The sequence below is a fragment of the Enoplosus armatus genome, chromosome 2 (assembly GCF_043641665.1).
Source record: "Enoplosus armatus isolate fEnoArm2 chromosome 2, fEnoArm2.hap1, whole genome shotgun sequence".
Taxonomy (NCBI): Eukaryota; Metazoa; Chordata; class Actinopteri; order Centrarchiformes; family Enoplosidae; genus Enoplosus; species Enoplosus armatus.
Window position 1 is genome coordinate 26603749 of NC_092181.1, and position 24498 is coordinate 26628246.

General features: G+C 42.0%; 2 protein-coding genes across 3 annotated transcripts; both read right to left on the reverse strand.

The window, feature by feature from the left end:
• Positions 1 to 2648: 2648 nt before the first annotated feature.
• c2h6orf120 (chromosome 2 C6orf120 homolog) lies at positions 2649 to 4985 on the reverse strand. Its single transcript, XM_070925247.1, has 2 exons — positions 4926 to 4985; positions 2649 to 3254 (listed from the first exon to the last, which is right to left on the reverse strand). Exon 2 carries the CDS (start codon positions 3204 to 3206, stop codon positions 2649 to 2651), a length of 558 nt encoding a protein of 185 aa, XP_070781348.1. The 5' UTR covers positions 3207 to 3254; positions 4926 to 4985.
• Positions 4986 to 5911: 926 nt separating this feature from the next.
• On the reverse strand, positions 5912 to 23799 carry npepps (aminopeptidase puromycin sensitive). Of its 2 annotated transcripts, none has more exons than XM_070919282.1 (23): positions 23529 to 23799; positions 21202 to 21286; positions 20907 to 20984; positions 20622 to 20743; positions 18321 to 18428; positions 16418 to 16618; positions 16058 to 16154; positions 15932 to 15965; positions 14825 to 14939; positions 14148 to 14312; positions 13899 to 14003; positions 13741 to 13801; positions 13542 to 13651; positions 13193 to 13256; positions 12887 to 13026; positions 11617 to 11751; positions 10928 to 11147; positions 10375 to 10517; positions 10044 to 10100; positions 9719 to 9826; positions 9181 to 9336; positions 8922 to 8969; positions 5912 to 8162 (listed from the first exon to the last, which is right to left on the reverse strand). In XM_070919282.1, exons 1-23 carry the CDS (start codon positions 23649 to 23651, stop codon positions 8016 to 8018), a joined length of 2622 nt encoding a protein of 873 aa, XP_070775383.1. In that variant the 5' UTR covers positions 23652 to 23799; the 3' UTR covers positions 5912 to 8015. The 2 variants fall into 2 exon arrangements, with proteins under 2 accessions (XP_070775383.1, XP_070775390.1); XM_070919289.1 differs by having other exon boundaries at positions 13193 to 13252; positions 13538 to 13651; positions 23529 to 23776.
• Positions 23800 to 24498: the final 699 nt, after the last annotated feature.

A 24498-nucleotide genomic window follows, 5' to 3' on the forward strand; every position in this document is an offset into this window, starting at 1 on the left:
GGGGGGGGGGGGGGCCTGTTGACGGGTTTACTGTAAATAAAGCTTCATCTTTTGCAGATGACTGATATTTAATAGGTTTGCATTGTTGTCACATTTTAAAAGTCCTGGAAAGTATTAAAAGGTGTTAAAGACCTACATTTGTTTTGAATACAGGTAAACAAAGTATCTCAAATTCTTATTGATGACTTGTTTCTTGTTGTGGAAAACAGATCAATAGAATACTTTAAAAAATAAAGACTAAACAAGTAAATCATACATTTATCAGTTAATCAACACAATAGTTGACAGATTACTCGATAAGAAAAATAAGTTGTAGGACCTTTAGTCTTAAACTGGCTTTACAAGTCTTAAAACATCCGCTGCCGTCATGAGAAAACAGATGTTTTCTGGCCGAAGAAACCGTCTGTTTGAAACGTTTCACTGGTTATAGATTATTGTGCTCTTTGTCATTATGATGTCAGAACCCTTTCTTAACGAGTCGTAACACATTTACATCCTGAACTCGTGTTAGTTAAGTTACATTTCTCTGAGTTACTAATGAAATTCTTAATTAAAATAATTGTTTTTCATGATGCGGTTGAATGTGATGAGCATCAACTAGACAGCTGACGGGATTCTGTATGTTGATATTGGGTGAGTCCTACACTGCAGTGCTTGTTAAAGCTTCTCCTCGGGGCCCAAACCATCAACCTTCTGGTGATGAGGCCAAATCTGAAACAAGACAAGAAGACGAGACAAAACGTTTGAACAGTCCGCAAAACAACTGCTTTATTTAGAAACCTGACTGAATCGTCTCTGGAAAACAGGAAAACTGCTCTGCTGTTCAGCCCGCGGAGGACTGATCTGAAGGCACTGTCGAACATTTCTGCTCAGTGGTCAAACGTTTACTCATAACTGACCTCCGACGCAGGAGGTGATGTTTAAATCAGGAGCTTGTCCAACAGGCAAAAAAAACAAACAAAGTGAGTCAAGCCAAATGAAATGCTGCTACTAATGTTAACAGGGCGGTAGCATCATCTTCATGAAAGACTCATGACAGCATGAATCATATTCAGCAGCGTCTTCACCTTCACTGACTTCTCAATAAACTGCTTTGGTGAAAATCAAGGGCTCCTGTAGCAAAGTACCATCATCCTTTCACTGGTTCACCTTCTCAGGCCTTCCTGCTCTGTAGGATCCTTATGTACATCTCAAAATGGCTGACATTGACTGTATTGCTAAGTTTTTTTTTTTATATATTTAAACCCACACACATCCTGTGTGGTGTTGATATGCAGAGTTAAGACAAGCGGTTTCATTCATTCACAGGCCGAGGTGAGAGTCAGCCACAACAGTTATCTCTGTTTTACACTAAATTTGATTTGCAGATTTACGATAAAGTTAAAGGACAGGTTCAGAGTTCAAGTTCACTTGCCTCACATTTACACTGCGAGTTATTGGGTCGCTGTAATCGTTCCTTCTGTTCTGAAAATGTGTTTTAAAGTTCATCCGTTCAACTGAGGTTTCAGCAGTCTGACTACCAGGAAACATGAAACACAGAAAGCATTTCGTACTAAAAAGACTAACTTAGGAAAACACCCAAGTGATTCAGTTTCAGGCCTTAATATGCGTCAAACAAAGTCAGTTTGTCAAAAAGTGTTTGTCAACAGTTTTCGTAACTTTTCGAAACAGACAATCACTCCCACTCCTCCCACAGTGATTGGCCGGGTGTGCAGAGGTGAGAAAACAGGCAGGATTTCGGCTACACAGGATCTATCACAACTACATCTGTCTGTACACCGTGCACGCCTTCAAGGAGAGTCCGTCTGAAAGTGTGCACCGTTATCGCCAATTGTTCGATTCACCACATCAGGACTACAAAGACACAAAAGACAAGAGTTCTTGAAGAGAGACCAACCGTTTGAAACAGGTGCTAACACTTTAGCCTTTAGATGTAGTTCATTTGAAGCATACTGAGGCCTTAAGTCAGACTGCTGGCTGAGATTTAGAATGCATCTTTTGTACAGGACGAGGACCGCAGCTTTTGTTCCCCATCTTCAGCAGTGTTGTCGCTTTGGGAAGGGGTGACTTCGCGACCAGTATGGACAGGAGGAATGATAACAATGACCAATAACTCTGTCAATTCACATACGACATTGTGAGTGTTGTATTAAGATAAACTTGAAAAACCCCAAACCTGTCCAGAAATATCCCCCTCTTGCCCTTTTGGTATATAATATAGAAAATCACAGAGGCCCAAATTTAGGCCATGACTAAACATGTGCCTGTGCTTCACCTTGACACGCTTTATTCTGTCCTCGCATGAGAGGATACCAAAGCAAAATCTGACAGGTTAACGTTCATTTGCTTATCAGCAAACATACAGACTTTGTGAAACATCTTCTGATTAGTCAGGCTTCACTAGTAAATTCATCAGTGATCCATCAACACGTTTTAACTTGCAACTTTAAATTTTAAAACCATTTTATCAAGTATGTATGTTTGCACAAGGAAAGGAATTGTTAAAGTGCCAGAATTCTCAATGGAGTTTGGTGCAACATTTCCTCATCCTTACAGAATTAAAGAAAAACTTTAATGCATCAAGGCTGACTGAGCCAAAAAAGCAGAACCTCCTCCTTCTGTCGCAGCAGCAAGGCAGGAAACCATTTTCAAAACAAAATCTCAAGAATAATTTTCAAAAGTCCAATTAGAATAGTCCAAAAGATCGATTCCTCTTCCTGAAAGTCTTCCTCTGCTGCCTGAGGGGATTTCCTTTGCTTATGTCCGTCTTCTGAAGTGTATGAGCCCTTATCAAACGGGTCCTGCTGCACCGTCTGATCGTAAAACACTCGCATTTCAAACTCGCTCTCCTTGTGAGACGGGTGACCATAAATGCCGATGCCCACAGGCCTCGCGAAGTCCCCCGGCACCACCACCACATCATGGCCACAGGTGACCGACTGCAGCTTGTAGGTGTCGAAGCTCGGCCGCAGGGTTTTATCCGACACGTAGAGGTCCGCGTCTCCCTTGAGGCTTTGCATGTGCAGGACAATTCTGCCATCGTGGTTGAGGCGCAGATAGCTGTAGTTTCCGGCCCCGATGTGGCCCTGAACCACATGAAGCAGCACCCACTCTTCTGGGACGCCGTCGTCCTCCGAGGAGTTCAGGGAGCCTCTGACCTGGGACAGCAGGAGGACAACGACCAGAGCGCTCCAGCTCAGCATCATGATGAAGGCATCTGTCAGTCAATCACCGCCTGGACGACACCAGACAACCTGACAACAGGACGAGAAGCATTATAAAGCACGCAGACAAAGAATGAAAATAACACTGAAAACATTCAACTAAGGCTGCAACTAATGATTATGCTCATAACTGATTAATCTGTTCATACCTTTTTTGATAAATCAATTCAGTTTTCTAGTATGTAAAATATCTGACAACAAGGAAAAACGCAGATCACAATTTCCTAGAGCCCAAGATGATGTCTTCAAATGGCTTATTTTGTCTGACCAACAGGCAAACACCCAAAGATATTCAGTTTCCAATTATATAAAACAGAGAAAAGCAGCACAGTTCAGTTAATCGTCAGTAATCAGCATTGGGTCAAAAAATGTTTGTAGCTAAACAATTTGGGAAGAAACAACTTATTCAGTCGCAACAGTTTTTGATCCTGTTTATTTGGATCCCCCTTGGTTGCTACCTTGGCAACAATTACTCTTCCTGGGGTCCTGTTTGGTGGGTTGTTCACACCAGTACATCCTACAAAGCACTAACATGTGCATGCACTGGAGTTACAAATAGATGGTATATACACAGTTACTTCTGAAACATACACAATGTGGTCCGAACAAATTCTGGTCATGTGTGGTCATGTGTGGTCACGTGTGTGGTCATGCTAACACCCTGAATGACTGATCTGAGCAACACTAATGTTATAAATAATGTTCAGTGAGTGAAGACCACTGACTAACCTCGGTATATATACATATATATATATACACTGATGCTAATACTACCTGTCCGCAATGGAGGATCTGCTTTACTTGTTCTTGTACTTTAGTGGTGCTAATTTCCCCCAACAAACGGGCAGTTAATCAACGACCAAAACCAACTGACAGATAATGAAACTGGGACTTTCAGCGATCAAGTATTCAAACATCTTCATCAACCCCCGCAGGGACTTCCAGTATTTTAGGTTTCCTGTTTAAGAGTAAAAACACATTAACCTCTAAAAAAAGCTGAGCTGTTAACTGTCCGCCTTCTCACGGGTCAGTGAAACGTGAGTCTAAAGGAAACGGCCGGACTGAAGGCCACCCAGCAGAGCTAAAAATAAACGCATATCTACCGGCGAGTATGACCTTTGATACGAAGGAAAACAGATTTGAACGGTTCTTAACGTCGTTCACTAACGGATCACCTGATATTCGCTTTAGTGTTCAGCTTCATGACACGCGTGGGAAGTTTAACAGTTAATATTAGAACATTACAGGTTTGTATCAACAACAACTAAACCGATTAGTCTCGATAACTTAACGCTGCATTTGAGTTTAATGCTAACCTGCTAACACGGCACCTGCCAGCAGTTCGGACCCGTGTTTATTACAAACAAATAAAACACAGAAATATACGTGTGCCTAAAGATAAATATTTAGCAATATAACCTACTTGTTATCTCAAACCGTTCTTTGTAGAAACAAGCAGAGAGTTAACCTGAGCTAACAGCAAGCTACTTACTTATTTAACTAGGTTAGCGTCTTAACACACACAGTTAGCTAGCTATCCCGCAGCTAACGTTGCTGCTAGCTTGTTCATTTTGAGCTAAATCCGCTCAAGTTTCCAGAAAAAGGAGGCTGCCGAATAACTTAACACTTGACCATGAAGTTACGAATTGATTATTAATCATGTATTAATACGCCGTTTAACACACCACTCCGTTTACTTACATAGCTGTCATTTCGACACCATCATCTTCGTCTAAACACAGCAACCTGCTGGAAACTAAGTTCACTTCTTCACTTCCCTTTTCTCTGACTCACCAACAACCGAGAACCGCTCGCTGGCGCCACCTGCTGGTGACACCCTCTTACTACAGCCGCCAGGATCAAATTAAACCTCATCCATGTTATCAGTTTTTATGACAATCTACTAACAACTTAATGATCAACACTGATACTGTTGAGGATATTTGAAGGCCATAGCTATATATTATTCGGATGAATCGGATATAAAAAGGTCTGTTTGTTTGCTTGACCCTACATGGATTTCTGACTCCAGGGGTTGGGACTTTTTACAAAACTTAAAAGAACATAAGTATGACTTAAAAACATAAAGTAAAGCTATAATCTAATAGAAATCAGAACAAACACAACCCAAAAAGAGAAAGCCTATCTGGGGGTCAGTATAATTTGATTAAAGACATTTTTGTTTAAGAATATGCACCACGAAGCATAACGTCACCTGAAAACAGTAATAAAAGGTAATAAAAGTACATTTTTGGGTCATCGCAGCATCCCTGCAGCTCAGGTCCAGACAGGGACATTTGTTGCATGTTATCCCCATTTTTGTCACATTTACTGACAGCTCTCTACTATCTCGCATCAGATAAAAGGAAAGAATCTCCCCCAAAATATTTAAGATAAATAGATTCTGACAAATGGCTACATAACAAGGCCTCAAGATTAGGTAAAAATACTCTCCCTTCCTTCATTTACCGTCAACTCTCTACTGTCAGCCATCTAATAAAGACCCCCCTAACCTTATCTCATAAAAAAAGTTGAAAGATGTGACGTTCCAACACAACTCTGACCTGAACCCGAATATCAAACAACTTCCTTGTACCCTTAACTGCATACGAGCAGAGGGAAACCAGGAGGATTTGGAAAGACTAGTTTTAGACAATTAAAGAGTAGTGATACACCTGAGAAATGTCTTGTAGTGACAGATACTGTATCATCAAGTGTTACTTTATTGGACTGCATATTAAGTTTGCCTTGGCATCACTGAAGTCAAAGCTGTCCTGCCTGACAGATTGTCCTCTTCTTCAAGTCAGAACCACAAAGACATCCCACATGTTGAACTAAGTTCAGATTCATTAGAAAAAGACAAGAAAACATTGACGGTCTCTGCACGGTCAGCACAAACTCAAAGCTGCCTGAATGTTTTCTACAGACACTTAATGAAACCAACATGTGCAGACATTTGAATTTTCTCTCTGTAATCATCTATCTGTAACCGATTTTATTCTCATCAGGTGTAATTCAGCTGTTATACACACACACACACGTTATTGATCAGTTTCAGTGCTGCTTTAACCATTTGTAATCCAATATGATCATCTCCTCACCTGTGAACGTGTGAGATAATACAAAATAAATTACAAATCTGTTTCCAGGCATGCACACTCACACCTCACTCATTAAAATCAACTTGTACTAATTTCACATCATTTGTTTTTATAATCCTTTTTCACTTTAATGAACACCAACTGTAGTTTTAAAACAAAACAAAAAGAAAAAAAAAAAAAGAAACAAAACAAAAAGAAAAACAAACAGAAAAAAAACAAAAACAACCGCAAATGTTCCAGGGGGGGAAAGAGTCTCGACAACAGGTTGGATGACTTGGTCTGTATGTTTTCAAAAACCACATCAAATTGTAAATTCTATATAGATATACTCGTTCAACAAGTCTGCATAATCTGTCACATTAGATACATTTGACGTCATGTGGAAGTCACCTATTATCACCACTTCAGTGTTTAATATTTACTTCAAACCAGTCGACCAATTTAAGGCTTCCAAGTTTGACAGCGGAGTCAAGTCGATCTGTCACGTCCACAAAGTCCGGACCGGGCCTCGCCGGACTCTCAACCCTATTCAGAGGCGTTTCCAGATGTTACTTCAGAATGAAAAGGCCCCGAAAAAGTAGTGTTATGATCTTTTATTTCTCTCTCGCTCCTCAGAATATAAGATTATCTCAACATTTAAATAAATCACTGCATCTGATGTCTTATAAAACACGCCAATATCTTCATTTCATTTGAGGGTGGCAGATAAAGAAACAGGGGAGTTTAAATATGCTTGTTGATGATTCAAACTATACAAACTCCGCCTGAGCAGAGCTCGAGGGGTTTTAGGGGGGTGGAAACAGGTAATCATGAACTTTTCCCATTTCATTCTTTTAAAAGGAACATCGTCCGCAAAAAAAAAATGCTTGCATTATACAGTTTACAATGTAGTACCATGCTAGCGCTGCTCGCCTCGTCCTAACCGTTTATTAGCAATGGAGAATCACTGCTGTTGGAAACTACAACACACACTACTGTTATTAACCCCATTCTGCCCAGGTGCCTTCTGCTTTCACCCAATCACAACGCCCGAAAGAGAAGGAGGAGGGTGAAGGTGTGAGCACTAACTGAGGAGAAAAATTTAACAAAATAACAAATAATTTGTTTGTACAGAAAACAAACAGAAGTAAACAAAGCAAATGCAGAAAATCACACTTCATGCATTCAAAATGAGTGGCAGCAGGAAAGAAGGGTGGGGGGGGGGGAGTGGGGAGGAAAGGGGGATTCACAGTTTTCTCAGCTACGACGCAGAGATGGATGAGGGGGTGCATACGGGGCAGGTGATGCAGAGTGCGTTAGCAGGGTTAGCGATCATTTCGAGGGACGAGGTGTTTCTGCGACTTCGCTGAGCTTCGGTTTCATGACGTTACTTGTTGACTGGCGGATGTGTCGTCTGCTCGTGGGCAGAATGGGGGTAAAACTACATTCCTGGTCTGACTAAAATGGATTTGCTTTGTTAACGTAGAAAGAGTCTCTTTGTGTTTCCAACACTTTGTTAAATTCTTGGCTTTGTCTTCTTGATTCATACAGTTTCTTTAGAGAAATGAAGCCTGCTGTAAGTACGCTCTGGTCTCCCGCTCTGGTCTGTATTGAGGTGGGGGTGGGGGTGGGGGGCGAGGCAGCTATGATGCTGGGAGGTCCGCGCTGGAGGGAGGGGGGAGGGGCTGGAGGAGGCGGCAGGGGCGGCGGCTCAGACGGGGGGCGCTTTGCGCTGCAGTAGATACTGCTGGATGTCGTCTGCGTCGCGCTTCAGCCAGGCGGCGTTGAGGAGGATGTTCTCGCAGCACTGCTGCACCGTGCGCTCAGCCGCCGGCGCCGGGTGACTCTCAAAGAAACTCTGCAGCGACAGAAACACGCAGACACCAGTTTAAGAAAGGGTGTCGACCTCTTGGAATGAAATGCAGAGAAATGTAGTCGACAAAACAACACAATTTTCCTCTGGACCCCTGGACGTCAGTTGTCATGAAATTGTCCTTTAAAGTGGTTGTAAGTCACGACCCCCACCTCTCTCCTACACCGTCAACCAACACATCAAAAAGGCAAAAAAAATGCATAATAATAACAATAAAAAGAAGTTGTTGCTTTGTGTTTCCTGCTGAACTTACAGTCGGTGATATCTGAGGTATGTAGTTATTATCTTTAGTGCTAAAAGTGAAGCTAAGAGTGAATGTTAGATTTCATTCATCAGGTATAGAAACATGCCTCTAATGAGATGTTGATGTTGTTGTGTTGTTAATGAGGTTCCTGGACGGGTAAGTAGGCAATTGTTTGCTAAAACGTTAACCATAACTTGATACGCAGACGATAAATCAGGACTGTATTACTGCGAGTTTGTTGTGAGGTCATTCTGCCCCCCAGTGGTCAAGAATAGCTTCATGCAGTTTGGCAAAAAAAGTGGTTCTTCAAACATAATTCAGCCGATTTAAATCTTAAATCGTTTCCATTTCAAAATATGTTCCAAAGAAAATAAGATGGAATGATTTATATTTGAGAATTAGCAAAATATTTAATAAACTTGCCACTTCTTCAGGAACAAACCCCCCCTTCAAAAACAACAACTGAAACCACAGTGAGTCGTTCTGTGAAGCACTCTCACCTTCACTTCAGCTGCCATTTTGTCGATAGCAAATCCATCGACTGAGAGCTGCAGAGACAGGTGGACAAGAAACACGCGTGAGCTGAACAAAGTCAAGGACACCACCCTGAAGTTAAAACAAACAGACTTCCCCGAGCAGACTAAATGTGTAGTTATCCGTATTGGAGGCTGTGATAAAGAAATTAACGTCAACACTGACACATTAACACATGACCTGAATGTGTGTGTGAAGCAGCAGCAGGAGGTTTTTTTTTTTTACCTTGATGAGCCGTGATATGAGGAAGCCGCCCTGGTAGCGGTTGTAAAGCTCCTCCCAGTTGTCCTTGACAAACTTCCAGGCAGCTTTCCGGCCATGTTTACTGCTTCCCGCCACGCCGCCGATTACTGACACCGTGTCCTGGGGACGAACCTCTTCCTGTCGGGGGAGAAGACCCAGAGAGAGTTATGTTCACATGCAGTCAGCGTCAGAAACTTGGACGTTAAAAAGCAAAAAGGTGTGAAACTCTACTGATGAGTATTTCAGAGTAACTTCTATTACTTTTCTAGTTTTCTTTAGTGATTATACACTGCAGTCTACTACTATCATTAAGCCGTGGCTCAAAGCTCGAAAAAATAAATTGACTCAAGGTCCAAATAAAAAAGAAAAAATGAAAAACCAGAAACCGGGTCAGATTTTCCTCCAAAACTCAAGATTAAAAACATGGTGGTTAAAAACAGAACTTTACGATGAAGGAAACTTTTTTAATTTCCTCCGCCCCCCCCCCTCAGAAACATGTGCAACATGTGGTCACGTGTACCGAGAGGGCGAAGCTGAGGACTTTCTGGATGAGGTCCGGGGCAGAGATGGCGCCCAGCACTCGCTCGATGCGGTTCTTCTCCTCCTGCATGTCTGCTTGTTTGTGGAGCTAAAGGGACGAGAGACACAGACCAAGAACAGATATGTGAGGAGGAGAGAGAGGACCAAGTTCACAGAGAACCCAAAGAGAACAAGTGAAAGAAGAACTCAGGAACAGAATAAATCTGGTTTTGTGGTTCTTTTAGGACGATAATGTCAAGTTCAGTCACTCAGATTCATGTGATTTGTTGTGTAATTGTCCCTGAACATGCAAACTGCAGTCTCACCTTCAGCATCGTCTCCAATGTGGCGCTGTCTCCATGCTTCAGCACTGTTAAATACACCTGAGGAAAGAAAACATGCATACAGTCAAAGTGATACTCCAACATGATCTGTGCAAAATTAAACAAAATCTCATTCTAAGTTTCTTTACTTTAACATGTATTTGGTCTAATCAACGTGTACACAAGCCGTCTTATCATGCGTCACCTCCTCAAACTAAATGTAATCATTCATTATCCTCTTCTTTTATTACCACAAAACAAAACATGTAGGCTGTTTGAGAACATGCTTCAGAAAAATGGCAGCAGATAGCAGGCTGCGGTTTATTTTGCTTACCGGGCTCCTGAGGTCTGCAGGCAGGACCTGCTTGCCGTCCACGTGGTCCCTGAATCTCCGTCGGGCCTCCTCCAGTGTGGGTTTGTGTCCTGCCTTCCCCAGCTTCCCCAGAACCAGACCTCTCAGCAGGGCGTCCAGGTGACCTGCAAGACCCCCATCACACTCCAGTTACCGTCTGTCTGTCGCCACAGAACTTTGACCTTCAGGTCAGTCAGGAGTCCGAGTGTCGCTCAGGTGTCTCGGCTAAATTATACTTAATCACAATGTGTGTGTGATGATATACGGCAGACTTCCTGATAATTGTAGGATACATTTTAACGGTAAAATTTTGAATTTCTATGCAAATTAAGAGGAAGCGGGTCAGTTTTTAGGATTTAATATAAATATATAAACTTAAAAAATTATGACAGACATAGAGACAAACATAGCTTGAAAATAAAGTACTTTATGACAAATTATTTTCAGTTAAATGTTAAGGGAAAAGGAATCTTCTGGGGTCTAAATGAGGAGACTTGAACTCCATGACAGTTGGTTCCTGTCCGGTCCTCCTCACCTTCCCCCGGTTTGCTGTCCCAGCCGAGCTCCAGGCCGATGGGGGTGAAGAGGTCCCGGATGAACTCCTGGATTTCCTCGTGGAAGTCGGTGTGGGACAGCAGCGAGGACAACACTCCCAGGTTGCAGCTGAGGTCGCTCCACACCGTGTAGTTGGGCTCGTTAACAAACGCCTCCATCAGCTTCAGCACCTCCACCGTGCTGATCATCCCTGCACGAGACTGAAGCCACAGAACACTTCACCCTTTCAGATTCTCTAAAATAAACACACCTCTGCAGAAGAAAAGTATCATTTGCTATGATTTAAATTCTCTTTGAGGCCCAGCGTTTCCAACAGTTTCCCCCAAAAAACTAGTAATTCCTTATCACACCCAACGCATTAACATTAATATAAATAAATATCTGGGTTCTTTAATCTAATGGAAGACTTCTGTTTTGGTGCACTTAACTGTTCTTGGGTTCTCAAAAGTGTTTGGAAAAGTTTGGATTTTGGTGACAACATCAAACCATTAATGTTGAATTGTGCTATAGAAAGAAACTTGCCTTGCCTTATTATTTACGCCTTTCCTTTCTGACAGGCCTGAATACTGTGTGTGAGAGTGTGTGTGAGAGTGTGTGTGAGAGTGTGTGTGTGTGTGTGTGTGTGTGTGTGTGTGTGTGTGTGTGTGTGTGTGTGTGTGCGAGTTTCACCAGGGAGAAGAGGTCGTTCTGCAGGCCCAGTCGGTCCACAGGTTGCAGGCTGAGGTCTCTGACGCCCGGCAGCAGACTCTCCAGCATGGACGAGCTGTACTGGATGCGATAGAAGCCCACAGTGCCGGGGTTGATCTGTAAACAGCAGGGACACAACTGGGTCAGACTGTGGGAAAAATGTAGTCTCACCCGTTTTAACTGTTCAGACTGAGTGCTCTTATCCAGCATGGCTTAAAGTGAGTGAAACAGCGTCATCCTAATGCCAGTGCTTGAGGGTTTAGGCAACAATAGGCTTGCTGTGGTGGCAAAATTTCCCCAAACACGAATGATTCTGACTTTTAACTGAATAAACATTACGAGCAGTGGCGGATTCAAGGCGTTATTTATAGATCAGCATCAGCTGTGTAAAGCCCAATCCATTTTCAAGCCTTTGTTTACACGACATTCACTTCCTTCTCCATTCAGACAGCAACATCATCAACAGCTGCGCTAATTGGCAAGTTACACCCATGAGAGATCGAACAAGTCCATTCACGTTATTGACACATTTGACAAAAGCCCAATTTAGACTCCCAAAAGATTAAATAAAAGATTAAATAACATAACCGACTAAACTGTCCCTTCATTAGCAGACCAGGTGGACGCCTGTAGAAACTTTGTCTGGCTGACAGAAGAAGTGTGGCTGAGTCTGATGACCACTTCCTCTTTAGCACTTTCTCCCAAACTGACAACCAGGAAGTCTGCGAACTTTTTTTGAACTTTGATGTTTCGCTTTTTTTCACGACAACGGGACGGACTGATGCATCTTCTCTTCTGACTCATTAATTCAGCTGAAGAGTGGAAACCATATCCTGTTTGGTCATTTTTAAACCTATTCTGAATGAAACTATCTGAGCTTAAAGTTTTACTTGTTTGTATGTACACGACCTCTTTCACAAACATGGCCGCAGCCACATGAAAAGACGGACCTGTAGAGCCACGTTATGGTGGCACTGTGTTTTCACACTGCTACTGTGCTGTGTAGAAACCCACCCACCCTCCACAGTAAATACAGTTTCTTCAACAACGTCGCTCAGTGTTTCCACTATCAGGTACGTTCATTCCATCACGGCGGGCCACCACACTTTATTTTTAGTGCCACAACAATCTTTGGTACAGTTGGATCATGTATCCCTGATTGCTGGTGACTCCTGTTGGGAGATCTAACAACTAAAATTGATATCATCAGTACTCATCTAAATATCCCAGGTAGGCTGAAACACTAACTCACCTTGATCCACTGGTCGGGAGCGACGCCGCTCACGGTGATGGTTGTCTCGGGTCTGTCCAGCAGAACCTTGAGCTTGGTGCATTTGGGGTCCTCGCTGGTACAAATGCTAAGGGGGACCATCCAGCTGGGGCAATCCTCTCCTGTCCAACAGACAAGTCAAGGAGCCAATGAGAAGCTAGTACAACAAGAGATCGGTCAAACAGTAACAACAACCGTGTTTCCTTTTTGAAATGAAACAAAGCAGCATTAACGCTTTCGCAAATAGTCGCATAAAAACATTGTTATGTAACGGTTATAAACACTCACCATTATGTGGTCCACTGGCACAGAACTTCTTCTGAGATATTTTGAGGATGCGGTCGTCACCTTGCTATAAATAACATTGTGTTCAGTGTGTATGAGAATTAAAAAAAAACAGGGTACAAAATTAGAAGAAGCCACCAGACGAATACTTTTCATTTCTGCTGGTGATTTTCACAGTTTAGAAAGTCAATAGCTGTGTGTGTGTGTGTGTGTGTGTGTGTGTGTGTGTGTGAACAGACTAGAGTAGTCAGCTCAACTTCCTGACCACAAGCGGCTCAGTCAGTGAACAAAATGCCTGACATTTAACTCAACCTCGTGGCTAATTAAACAGCTTGTGTCCAGTCCAACTCACCTGTTCCTGGTCCACTACTATTATCGGGAAGCCCATCTGCTTGGTCCACGAGCCCATCACTGCAGCGATGGGTTTTCCACTGGCCTGTTCCAGACAGTCCCATAGATCCTCTGTGGAAGACAGCCGGGACTCAAGAGGATTAGGAATCAGTGAAATCAGCCGTTTCATCTTGAGGAAAATATTTCCTGCATGTTCTTACCTGTCGAAGCATTTTTATGTTGGAACTTCAAAAGATAAGCGTTCATTCCTTTCCTAAAGTCCTACAAAGACAGAGTAAGAGGTAAACCTTAATGAACTAAATATAAAAATGGAAAACAATACTACGCTGCGAGCAACTCAGAGCGTTACACAACCAACCTCGTCTCCTATGTAGTTGTGCAACATGCGGATCACAGATGCTCCTTTGCTGTAGGAAATGGCGTCAAAGATTTCATCTACTTCTGATGGATGGCCCACGTTCACCTGGAGCACATGACACGGCACCACTTTCAGTGTTAACCTTATTATATAATTAACCACCTGTCACACACTCAATAAATAAATAAAAAGATTACATCCAAAATAATCTATGTTATAATTATCCACGAGTAAAAACGTTCTGCTCACCTCTATGGGATGGCTGCTGTCCAGGGCGTCCAGGTCCAGAGCACGGGTGTAATCGGCTGAGACAAACTGGGTCCAGATGTCGTACTCTGGGAAGCAGTGGTCCACACACAGATACTCGATCCAGGATGCAAATCCCTCATTAAGCCACAGGTGGGTCCACCATTCCTGTATATCCAAACACATACAGAGGATGACAAAGATGGCGTTGTGTCCAAAATCTGATCTCTGACATTACAAATAGCAACACTGACTCTGAGAAACAAATGAGAGAACTTTCTGAAGGACGGTTGTCCTTGTTGACACATTTATGGACCTGACAACGCCGTGACACTCATCGCATATTTTGGAGATATGAGATGGTGCACTTCAGTACACTTCGCCTCAGATAATAATGCATTTTGGAAATGAAGCCTTCCTTTATTATAGTATCTTCTTACTTTCCTACAACCAGCTTCAGATTGACTGGTTTCTCCATTTAACTGGTTACTTTTAAAAAATTTTCTCCTTCAGTTACTGCTACATATATATATTTTAATCATTACTGATATGACTTTTGTTGTTATGCAAGTGTTATGATTATTTTTATTTTCAAAGCTCCTCACAAACTGTCCATGTATAAAGGCTGTCTGCAGTTATAATCAGTCACAAATAGCCGATGTAAGGTTATGGCTGGTTACCATGGTGACCAAGTTTCCGAACCACTGGTGGGCGAGTTCGTGCCCGACCACCAGCGCCACCCACTGCCTGGAGGACGAGCAGGAGTTCTTCGGGTCGATGAGCAGTGCCGTCTCCCTGGAAAACAACAGGAAGTCGAGGTTAACACAGAGACGGCTGAAGGTCGACACCTCGTCTGAACACCAGCGGGTTTCCCTCCATCAACCATCCAGAGTCAGCTGCTGGGCTGTTTATTAAGAAACGCTGCATGCAGGTGGCTGTAGATGGTAGATGAATGGAGCCCGCCGCCGTATGCTAATCACATGCCATCTGACTACCTAACAGGTGGCAGCACGTCCAGCTAACTACGAGGCAATTAAAAAGCCATCAGTGCTGTCGGCCAAAATAACACAACTGCAACAAGAACTACTCTGAAAGAGTGGAAAAAAAACTGCCGTTTCCTCAATGAGACCTGGAGCTGCGACTAACAATTCCTTTCCTCGTCGATTAATCTGTTGATTATTTACATGATTAAATCACTTGGTCTATGAAATCTGACAAAGTGAAAAATGCCAATTCCCCATTTTAAAATTGCTTCTGTTGGCCGATCAACAGTCCCAAACCCAAAGATATTCAATTTACAATGATATAAAAACAGCTTGCTTGAAAAATAATTATCAAAATTGCTGCCGATTCATTTTCTGTCAGCCGACTAATCTTTAGCACTACTAAAGTTGAAAAAGAGCGTCGTCAAATAGGTCCTCAGATTATTTTGGTAGATGTCATAATCTTGATTCTAGGTACAGATTTACTTTACATGATTACTGCATCAAAGATTAATACAATGACACATCTTCATCTACAGGTGACATGTAATGACACATTTTACTTTAATGTGCCAATATGTCGGTATAACATGGTTATCAATGATAAAATCTAATGTTACAATATATAGATACACACATTCACTTGTGATGCCAACTTCAGAATATTTTCAGTTCAACTCAATTTTTCCAAAACCTGCTGCAGTGATGTGGTTGGTGAAAGAAACTAGCAGCGTTTATTTTTCCACTGTTAATTAAACATATATTGTTTTTAAGACCTGTAGCTCATGAGCAAGTAAAGCTTACCTGTAGGTAACAAGGCCCCAGTTCTCCATGGCACCTGAATGACAGGAAGCAGTTTGTGTTTCACTTTCAACATTTTTAGTGGAAATGTCTCAAACTACTGAACGTAGAATGTGGACAACTACTCACCAGCAGCAAAATCAGCAATAGCTATGAGATCAATTTTAGGCAACGGATAAGGAACATTGAAGTAGTCTTTGTAGAAAGGTAAGGTCTTAGTTGCAACCTGCAAAAAAACATTAAAAAATGTGCAACAAAATATAAAAACTATTTAAAAATTTACGAAGAATTTAAAAACGACTCTTTTGTGTTCTATCCTTTAGACAAAGTTTATACAGCAAGACTAAAGGAGACACAAGGGATCCAGCATTCAAGTATTCAGGAAGGAATCTACCAACAGAAATGGCTGTTTTCTCTTCATGTCTACATCTCCAGCCACATTTGTAGCTTGTGGTCTGATCAACAGTAGTGTTTCAACAACATTCTCACCTCCAGTGCAAATTTCCCTTGTTCTGCCTTCCCGACAGGCGTGTAGACGCGTACCGTTATACCGTCTGATGATTGGCTCTCCACATAGTCGTATTCACCAATGACAAAAGCTACAAGGTATGTGGACATGATGGGGGTGGTGGCAAACTTCACTTCCACAAGGTTTTCATCATCTGGATATGGCTTTCGATCAATGACATTCTGGAAAAAGGGAAAAACAGTTAAATGGCTCAACATGGAGAAAACAACAAAAGTGGCGGCCACCTCGCTGAACTGCTGCGTCTCGCAGGCGTGTGGTGTCCACACAGACAGCGCTGCTGCTGCTGCTGCTGCTGCTGCCAGACCTGTCTTTCCTGAATCTGCTTCATAAAATAAATGGCACTGTTCCCATTCGCTTATGACATTTCTTTTGTACCAATGGAGACTCTGGCCCAATGGTGGCGCTAGAGCAAAGACCAGCAGGTCACCACAATCATTGGGAATCTGAAATCATCAATTAAAAAAGGATATTTTTCTTACTGTCAACAAATCCCATGAAAAGACCAAAAACCAACAACGTGTTTCCTGTCGCTCTCAGCTCAAAGCTCTGATGTGTTTGGCACTTAGATAAGAGCAAAATCAACCAAATCACTGACATAAAACATCTTATTGAGCCGATTGTTTTCTCTTGTTATAGGATAAGACCAGTGTTATTCTATATTTTTCTTATTGTCGACAAATCCCATGAAAAAGACCAAAAACCGTGTTGTGTAATGTGTTGGTCTGTCTCTGAATATACTTCCCGACTATTTCCTATTTTGAGCGGCGGATGAATCCACATTTGGAGCTCGAGTGAGTATTTGGGGCAGCAGGACGGGATTTGTTGACAAAAAGAAAAATTCAGAGTATCGCCAGACTTGTCCTTTAGTATCAACGCTGACCTTAATGACAGTCTGGCCAGGAGTTCGATATCTTTCACCATCTGCACCAACGTGTTAACCCTCATACTAAGTATCCACTCAACAGCATCTGTACACATACACAGTCGAGCTAAATGCAGTATTGTGGTGCACTGGACTTTAAAGGTCACAGTAGACTTGCTGAGAAAATAAATTTCAGCAGGTTTGTGGCCACAAAAGGTCAAGAGCTGCACTGACATCAATCTGTGCAGGGCTCAGTCCTGCTGGCCAAACTAATTGAATTTCCTTCACTTCAGTCCCGCGCATGATGGTCTGCAATTTGTCTGTAATGATTATTATATATGTCTACAATAAATTATAATATCATCTAGGTTTATTTGTCTACAATTTTCTTTGGCAATTTGTCTTCCATAATCAAATTATGTCATCCCGTCTCGTGGAAAACTGTCTATTTGGATTCAACATCTGTCACAACAGGACATAAAAACACACATTATTAAAGACTGACAGGCTGCATTCATGTCATTCATATTCAGTCAAGTCATCAGAAAGACCCAGATTTAGCTTCATCGTCACCACCCAGATGAGCTGTGTTAGCCTGAAGAGGTGTTGCTGTTAGAAATAATCTAAGCCAGATGATGTTTTCTGATGCAATTTAGCTGCAAACGGCTTCAGTTGATGAAATCACCGAGGACAGAGTCTGTATGACAAACACAAGACATGTCGCCAGGAGAATTTGTCTCGCGTTGACCAACCTCATTTTACATGTACAGTAGTTACACTTCACATGCAGTTAAACATAACATTAGCCAGAGGTAAAATGTGCAGTGACTGTCTGTCCTCTGTTATGTAAGCTATGAAGAGAAAAGAGAGGGAAGAGAAAGGACCCCACACACACACACAGACACACACACACACACACAAGAAACTTGGCAGGGGAAAGTGACTCAGGCAGTCTGAGGTCTGGAGTTTCTCAGGGGGAGGAGTGAACATATGACACGTACCATATTTGACAAGGCTACTCGGTCCTTGGGAACTATCAGAGCGATGTCAAAGGTGGCTTTGATAGCTGGCTCATCCCAACAGGGGAAAGCTCTGCGAGCGTCCGTGGCCTGGAGGTGGGGGGGGGGGGGGGGGGGGGGGGGGCAGAGAGAGAAACGACACAAACTGAGGGGGGGCAGAGAGAGAAACGACACAAACTGAGACCCTGTGTGTTCGATCCAGATAAGTCCACACTGCACACACAATTCACACCCGGCGTCAAAATGGCATCTTACAGGAGTCCCCACCTGTTGGGATCATATTTCACTTGTCCAATCACATTAGATTTTTATCTGTGAGACCTTGTGACACTCAGACGTACAGGTATCGACACAGAAACAATTAGGTAAAAACAAAAATGATAAAGACATGAGAATAAAATAGATATAGAGAGAGGACAGTAACCCCCTCATTTATAGACACGTTTACACATATTATGAGACCTATTTCTTCTTTTTTCTTTCACATTATATCATTATGTTTTCCATGTACAGAAATTATTTGGGCGGCGATCCAAAGAGACTCATGCCAACCTAAAGATTTCTAGTATTTTCCCTTTTAATTTCCCTTTCAGAAGTCAAAGTGACAGTCATTTTGCTGTGTGTGCAGCCCCAGACTCCTTCCCTTTGTTGGAGGAACCAGCAACACTACAGTCGAGCGTTTTTATGTGTGCCAGGTAAGCTGTTTTTCAAAGCGGATATACTGAAAGCATCAAGTTAAGTTGTGGCATTTGTAGCATTTCCTTTAAATAAATACGTGCACAGATCAATTTCTCCTGTTGGGCTGACACAGCTTCCATCATAGGCTCTCTCACCACAGGTGTGGACTGACTGGTGCTGCTGGTGACCGGTCACTGCAAGTCATTACAGCCTCTACCTGCGTTCATTTTACATTATCTGAGCTGCCACGTTATCAGCGCCTATGCTTGAAACAGCTTTTTGAAAAAAGTAAGCACTGAAACACATAAAGTGAACTTATGGTGAATACGACACGCGGAATAAGATTACGCTACTTTATATATATATATATATATATTATACACACAACCGAGAATAACACTATGAATGCCTTTGAGGAGAGACTCTGATTGTCATTATCATCCTTTAAACAATTATCGCGTCTCTAAGACTGCAGGCTTTTCACCCTACCTTCAAGTGTGGCCATTTGAAGCCGCTGCAAACACTTTTAGACACGGTCAGACGACACTTCCTACCAACTACTTTGTTTCAAGCATATCTGTCTTTAGGCCACAGCCAGCAGTACTGCACCGAACTGAGCTGGACTGCTTTACGGTAATATTGGATTTTAAGACTTTTGCATCAATAAGATGCTGTAGCTTGACAGGTATTTAATTCTTCCAACAGACATTTCCTATCTTATCTATAAACACTTTCTCAGTTGAATGAAAAAACTTTTTAAAATAACATTATATAATTATATACATGGTTGGCGGACACCCCATCTCTTTATCTGAATGTGTTTTGAGGTCAGAAATGCATTTTAGTGGTTGCAAGCCCTCAACATTTGGACCGGGCTGCGAGGAAACTATACCATTCAGCAAAAAAAAAAAAAAAAGCTCAATAATTATATAACACTGTATTTTTTTGGTAATTACCCTGAACTTGAACTGCAACGACAATAACATCCTGATTTTTAACTAAAGTTACACATTGGTTTGTGAAGTAACCAGTCTGTCATCACTTCATTTCAACATTCAGCAACAGATACTACAGAAGACCTGCTGATAAGTCCATCAGTACTTTATAAAATTAGTAAGTAACTACAATGCAAGACAGTCCAAATAAAGTCAAGTTTTCGTTTTTTCGGTTTCATGCTTCTAACTTGGTATCGAGGCAGATCGGTGTTGGGAGGATAAATGGAGATTGTGCCTAAACCAAAACTTACGTGCTTTCTGAACATGCATATGACTAATCTCTATCATAACTAAAAAAAACCTGTTCATTTACAGAGCAGGTGTATATCCTGCAGGTGACAGAGGAGACAGTCAGTATCCAGACTAGACTGACCTGGTTTTAGCCTGACTTTCCCAAAAATATGTCAACAAACTAGCATTTTCAAAACATACATATAAATAGTAAGAAATCTGAGTTATTGCCTCATCTTTAGAACAATTCTGGATTACCAGCAAGACTCACATGACCATCACGCCCTCCTATGTCGCAACACAGGCAAGTAGTGGGTTAAGCAATACACTCAACTGCTCCGAAAGAAAACATCCCATTTCCCTGAGGCCATCAACTCACCTCAAACTGTGTGACAGCAGCGTAGCGGATCTCTCCAGCAGAGGTTGTATATTTACTTCTATAGAATCCTTTCATTTTGTCGTTCAGCTCCCCGACAAAGTCTATCTTCAATGTGCCGGAGCCTGGGGAGGAGTACACAGAGAGAGTTGCACTGTTCATTCAGCCACGACCAAAGTGGGGAAATCTGTTATTCTTCAACAGCAATGATGACAATGTTTTATAATGTGAATAAAGTTTTAAAAGGAGGGACAACCAACAACAGAGCCAAGTGAAGTCCCTTCTTACCTTTCTGTAGAGCACTAGGAAATGACAGGGTGACTTTCTCATCCTCATTTTGATAGTTGAATCCTGTGGCATTAATTTCTAAAAAGAAAAAAAGAGTGTAAGGAAAACACAGGCTGATTGCCAGAGCATGCAATATTTCCACTTCCTATCTATTAGGAATTTAAAATCAGCTGTAATTCAAAAATCGAGATGAGAAGAGATTGAATGCATTACCTATAAACTACATTTTCATTTATGACAATGTCATTAAGAAAAAAGAAAGAGGGGGAAAAAGCTGACAAACTCTGACCCTCACCTTCACCTCCCTCTGGCACAAAGGAAGCTGTGATGATGTCGATGTCAGCACAGTTCATCACAATCTGATTTGTGGCTTGTGTAACCTGTAAATATTGACATAAAACAGCATAACTTATACTTTGATAATCCCTGCTGTGCCATAATTTCAAATCACAATCCGTCTCAGAAAGATGAAGTTTAAACAAAGTGTAACTCTCCAATGAAACTATCACCTGGACTTTATGATGACTATGTAAAGGAGTTTTGTTTGTGCAGTTCCGATGGTAAATCCAAACTGGACCTGGGTCAGTTAGCTGAGACAGGAATGAATCTACTTACTGTGAGCTAAACCTCCAGAGGCTGAAGGGCAAAAATGTTCACAGATAAAGAACCCGTTGGGTCATGAAAAAACATTGGCAAGGAAGACAGTGCTGCAAACAAGGAGAGGAAGACAGACTATGGGGCCTCTGACTTGTGATGTGAAAATAGTGGATGTGACTAACTTATTGAGGGCGAAACACAGTGGCACACTTGGATGCCATGCAGTTTTCAAAGAGGGGCGTAATAGTGACATTCACGGTTTGTGGCACTGCTGGTTAGACACTGCTGTTGTTTGAGACACTTGGAGGCTGACGGAGGCAGTAATTATGAAACATGCCAGGCAAATGGAAAAGTGCCATGTTGCTTGAGTTTCCGGCCTATTGTATTTTATCCAGGCTTTGTACAAACCGCAGGTAAACAGGGTATTACTAAACCAAACTGTGGTCGAGAACCTTCATGTCTTAGCAAACACAGCACTAAAAAAAAAACATTCAGGAGGACTCAACTTAGAGACTTGAAAGGCTGAAATGTGGATTCACAATTACTGCCAGTAAACATTTAAATTATTATCAAAAGGTTTGAATATATTCAAAACATGTTTGATTGTTTTTTCAGCATAAGTATTTATGATGTCCTATCTACATTCCTTGTGCTAGGTGTCATTCCAGTATGGGTGCCAATAACATACCAGAGTTTTGGTAATGATACAAAAAACAATATGTTCTCGATCCCTTTGCTTGTGTGTCATTTAACAAAATAAGCCAGAAAAATTCAGTCTGAAACAGTCTGAATCTGTTTTTACTCAGGTTCTATGGGGTTTGTGTTACCTTACCTCAAGTTATTGCCATTATTTTATCTGTTCCTGATAGTGAATCAGCTTATATCCCATAAGTGAAGGGTGTCATATAAACAAAGAAAAACTAATATTTGTAAATGTACATATTTAGACCATACATAATGATGTGGTCTGCCTTGATTGCTCTGATAATGTGTGCTGAGTGAGTGTTTACAACCAGGCACAGGTGTTAGGACACTCTGCTGACAGGTGCCTGTGCCCGCACAATGGAGCAATTTACACACTGTACACTATATAAATGCAAAGTGAACTGGTATGTTTATCTACATCCACTTTAGCAACAAACCAACTGACACACTTACCTATTAACTCAACTGCAAGCTAACTAACGTTTGCAAACGCAATGTGCATTCCTCAAATGTACCCCAAAGACTGTTTAAGGAATAGTTTAACCTTAACTAAAAAAAAAAATACGCTATCACGCAAATCCAGGCAATCACGCAAATCCACTTAGCACATGTCATTTTACGGTCAGGACAGTTTTAATATGTTTTTATATAGATATACATTTAAAACCTATAACTTAGTTGGTCTGAATGAGTGAGTGGAGAGGGTGGGAGGGGGCGACATGATGTTGCCATGATTTAGCAAACACTAGTGAGCGTTAGCTAGCCGCTAGTTAACAACCTCCGTAATCAACATCCGATTAACTGATAATGACTAATAGTAATGCATTGCTGTTACAAGTGGTTAACGTTGCTGGAATACAACCAACTGCTCTTGAAACACACTAAGCGTATTGCCAAGCGCTGTTAGCAGGCTAATGTCCACGGTATGATGAGACAGTTGGCTAAGCTAACATGAGAGTGCAAGTCTGCTGCCGTCTATGGGACTGTTGTGCTAGCTAGCTTCAATTAGCTCGCGGCTAGTCACAGAAATATCCAGCCGTTAATTTTCTATTCGTGGGTCTCCGTCTGCCAGTGCGAGCCCGTCAGAAACGATTAGCTAGTTCGCAACTGCCAGCTAACGTTAACATTAGCTAACACCTGCCAACACCGTCAGCTAGGTTACTGCTGCTGGGCTAGTGGCTAACAATTTGCGGTTATCAGTCGAACACAGCAAATTAGCTAGCTACTGGTAACGTTAGCTGGTCAGATTACATAACAAGATCCCCGCCATTCACAGACAAATCCATCCATGTATGTAACCAGGCGCTCCGGTACACGTACCTCCACCAGCGCCTCCAGCTTGCCTTCGAAAGTGAAGTCGATCAGGTCGGGCTTCAGACATAAGCCATAGTTGACGGGGTAAACGTCAGTTGGTAACCGTACGAAGGGCCTCCTTTCGGGCATGGTTCCTGTATTTTGGCCGGCTGCGCTAACGAAGACGGTGCTGTGTGTAACTCTGGTTATCGCTCTCAGTTTTATTAGTACAGAGCTGACCAAAACGGGCCTCGACAGTGAGGATGGACAGCAGGTAGTGAGTCTGTGTACGAATGACAGCGGAACCCTGCGGCCCAGGAGCAGCAACATCAACTGAAACCCTCTCAGCACTGCCAGCTACAGTTCTCTCTCGTACACAGCCCAAACAACTGAAGTTAAGCAGCGTCGACCTACAGACACACGACGTCATTACGTTTCAGCGTACGTGCCATACGCGTGTGTACATGGTGCAATTACAATTTTCCTATTACAACCAAGTATTACCAGAGATGGCTGCACTTTCTGAAGGCAATTTGGGCTACTGAACATCTGAGATTGAAACATCAGAAATAGCTGAAATACTGAAATAAGTTGAAGTGGCATTGAAATGGTAGTGTCAGTTTAAGTGTCGGCATTGAATCAAGCTGAAGTGTCAATTACTGAGAGAAGTCGAGGATTAAGTTCAAGCAGTGGAAGCATGTGATCAATTACGCAGGAAGAGTCAGTTAAAGTGGAAGATCTGAAACAAATAAGTTAATTAGTATGTAAGTCGTATATACTATTTTTGTTCTTGATTGTGGGTGATTTTATTTTCTCTTTCATTGTTGATGCTTAATATTGTATTTATTGTATAGATTCGATTTGTAGTATGATGTTGCTTAGGCATCTGGACTCCTGCATCAATGCTGTCCTTACATGAAGGACCACAATGTAAATAAATCTTGTGTTATCCTTGACATTTTGTAGATATGTGTGACCTGGGTCCCTTTCTCTTGTT

What these genes read in the sequence shown, in the direction of transcription:
- npepps (XM_070919282.1), bottom strand. Translation starts at nt 23,651, where the DNA reads ATGCCCGAAAGGAGGCCCTTCGTACGGTTACCAACTGACGTTTACCCC. An exon ending in CTGCTGTCACACAGTTTGAG is followed by an intron (nt 18,429 to 20,621) that starts GTGAGTTGATGG and finishes CCCCACCTCCAG; the next exon opens with GCCACGGACGCTCGCAGAGC. An exon ending in AGAACGACCTCTTCTCCCTG is followed by an intron (nt 11,148 to 11,616) that starts GTGAAACTCGCA and finishes CTGTGGCTTCAG; the next exon opens with TCTCGTGCAGGGATGATCAG.
- c2h6orf120 (XM_070925247.1), bottom strand. Translation starts at nt 3,206, where the DNA reads ATGATGCTGAGCTGGAGCGCTCTGGTCGTTGTCCTCCTGCTGTCCCAG.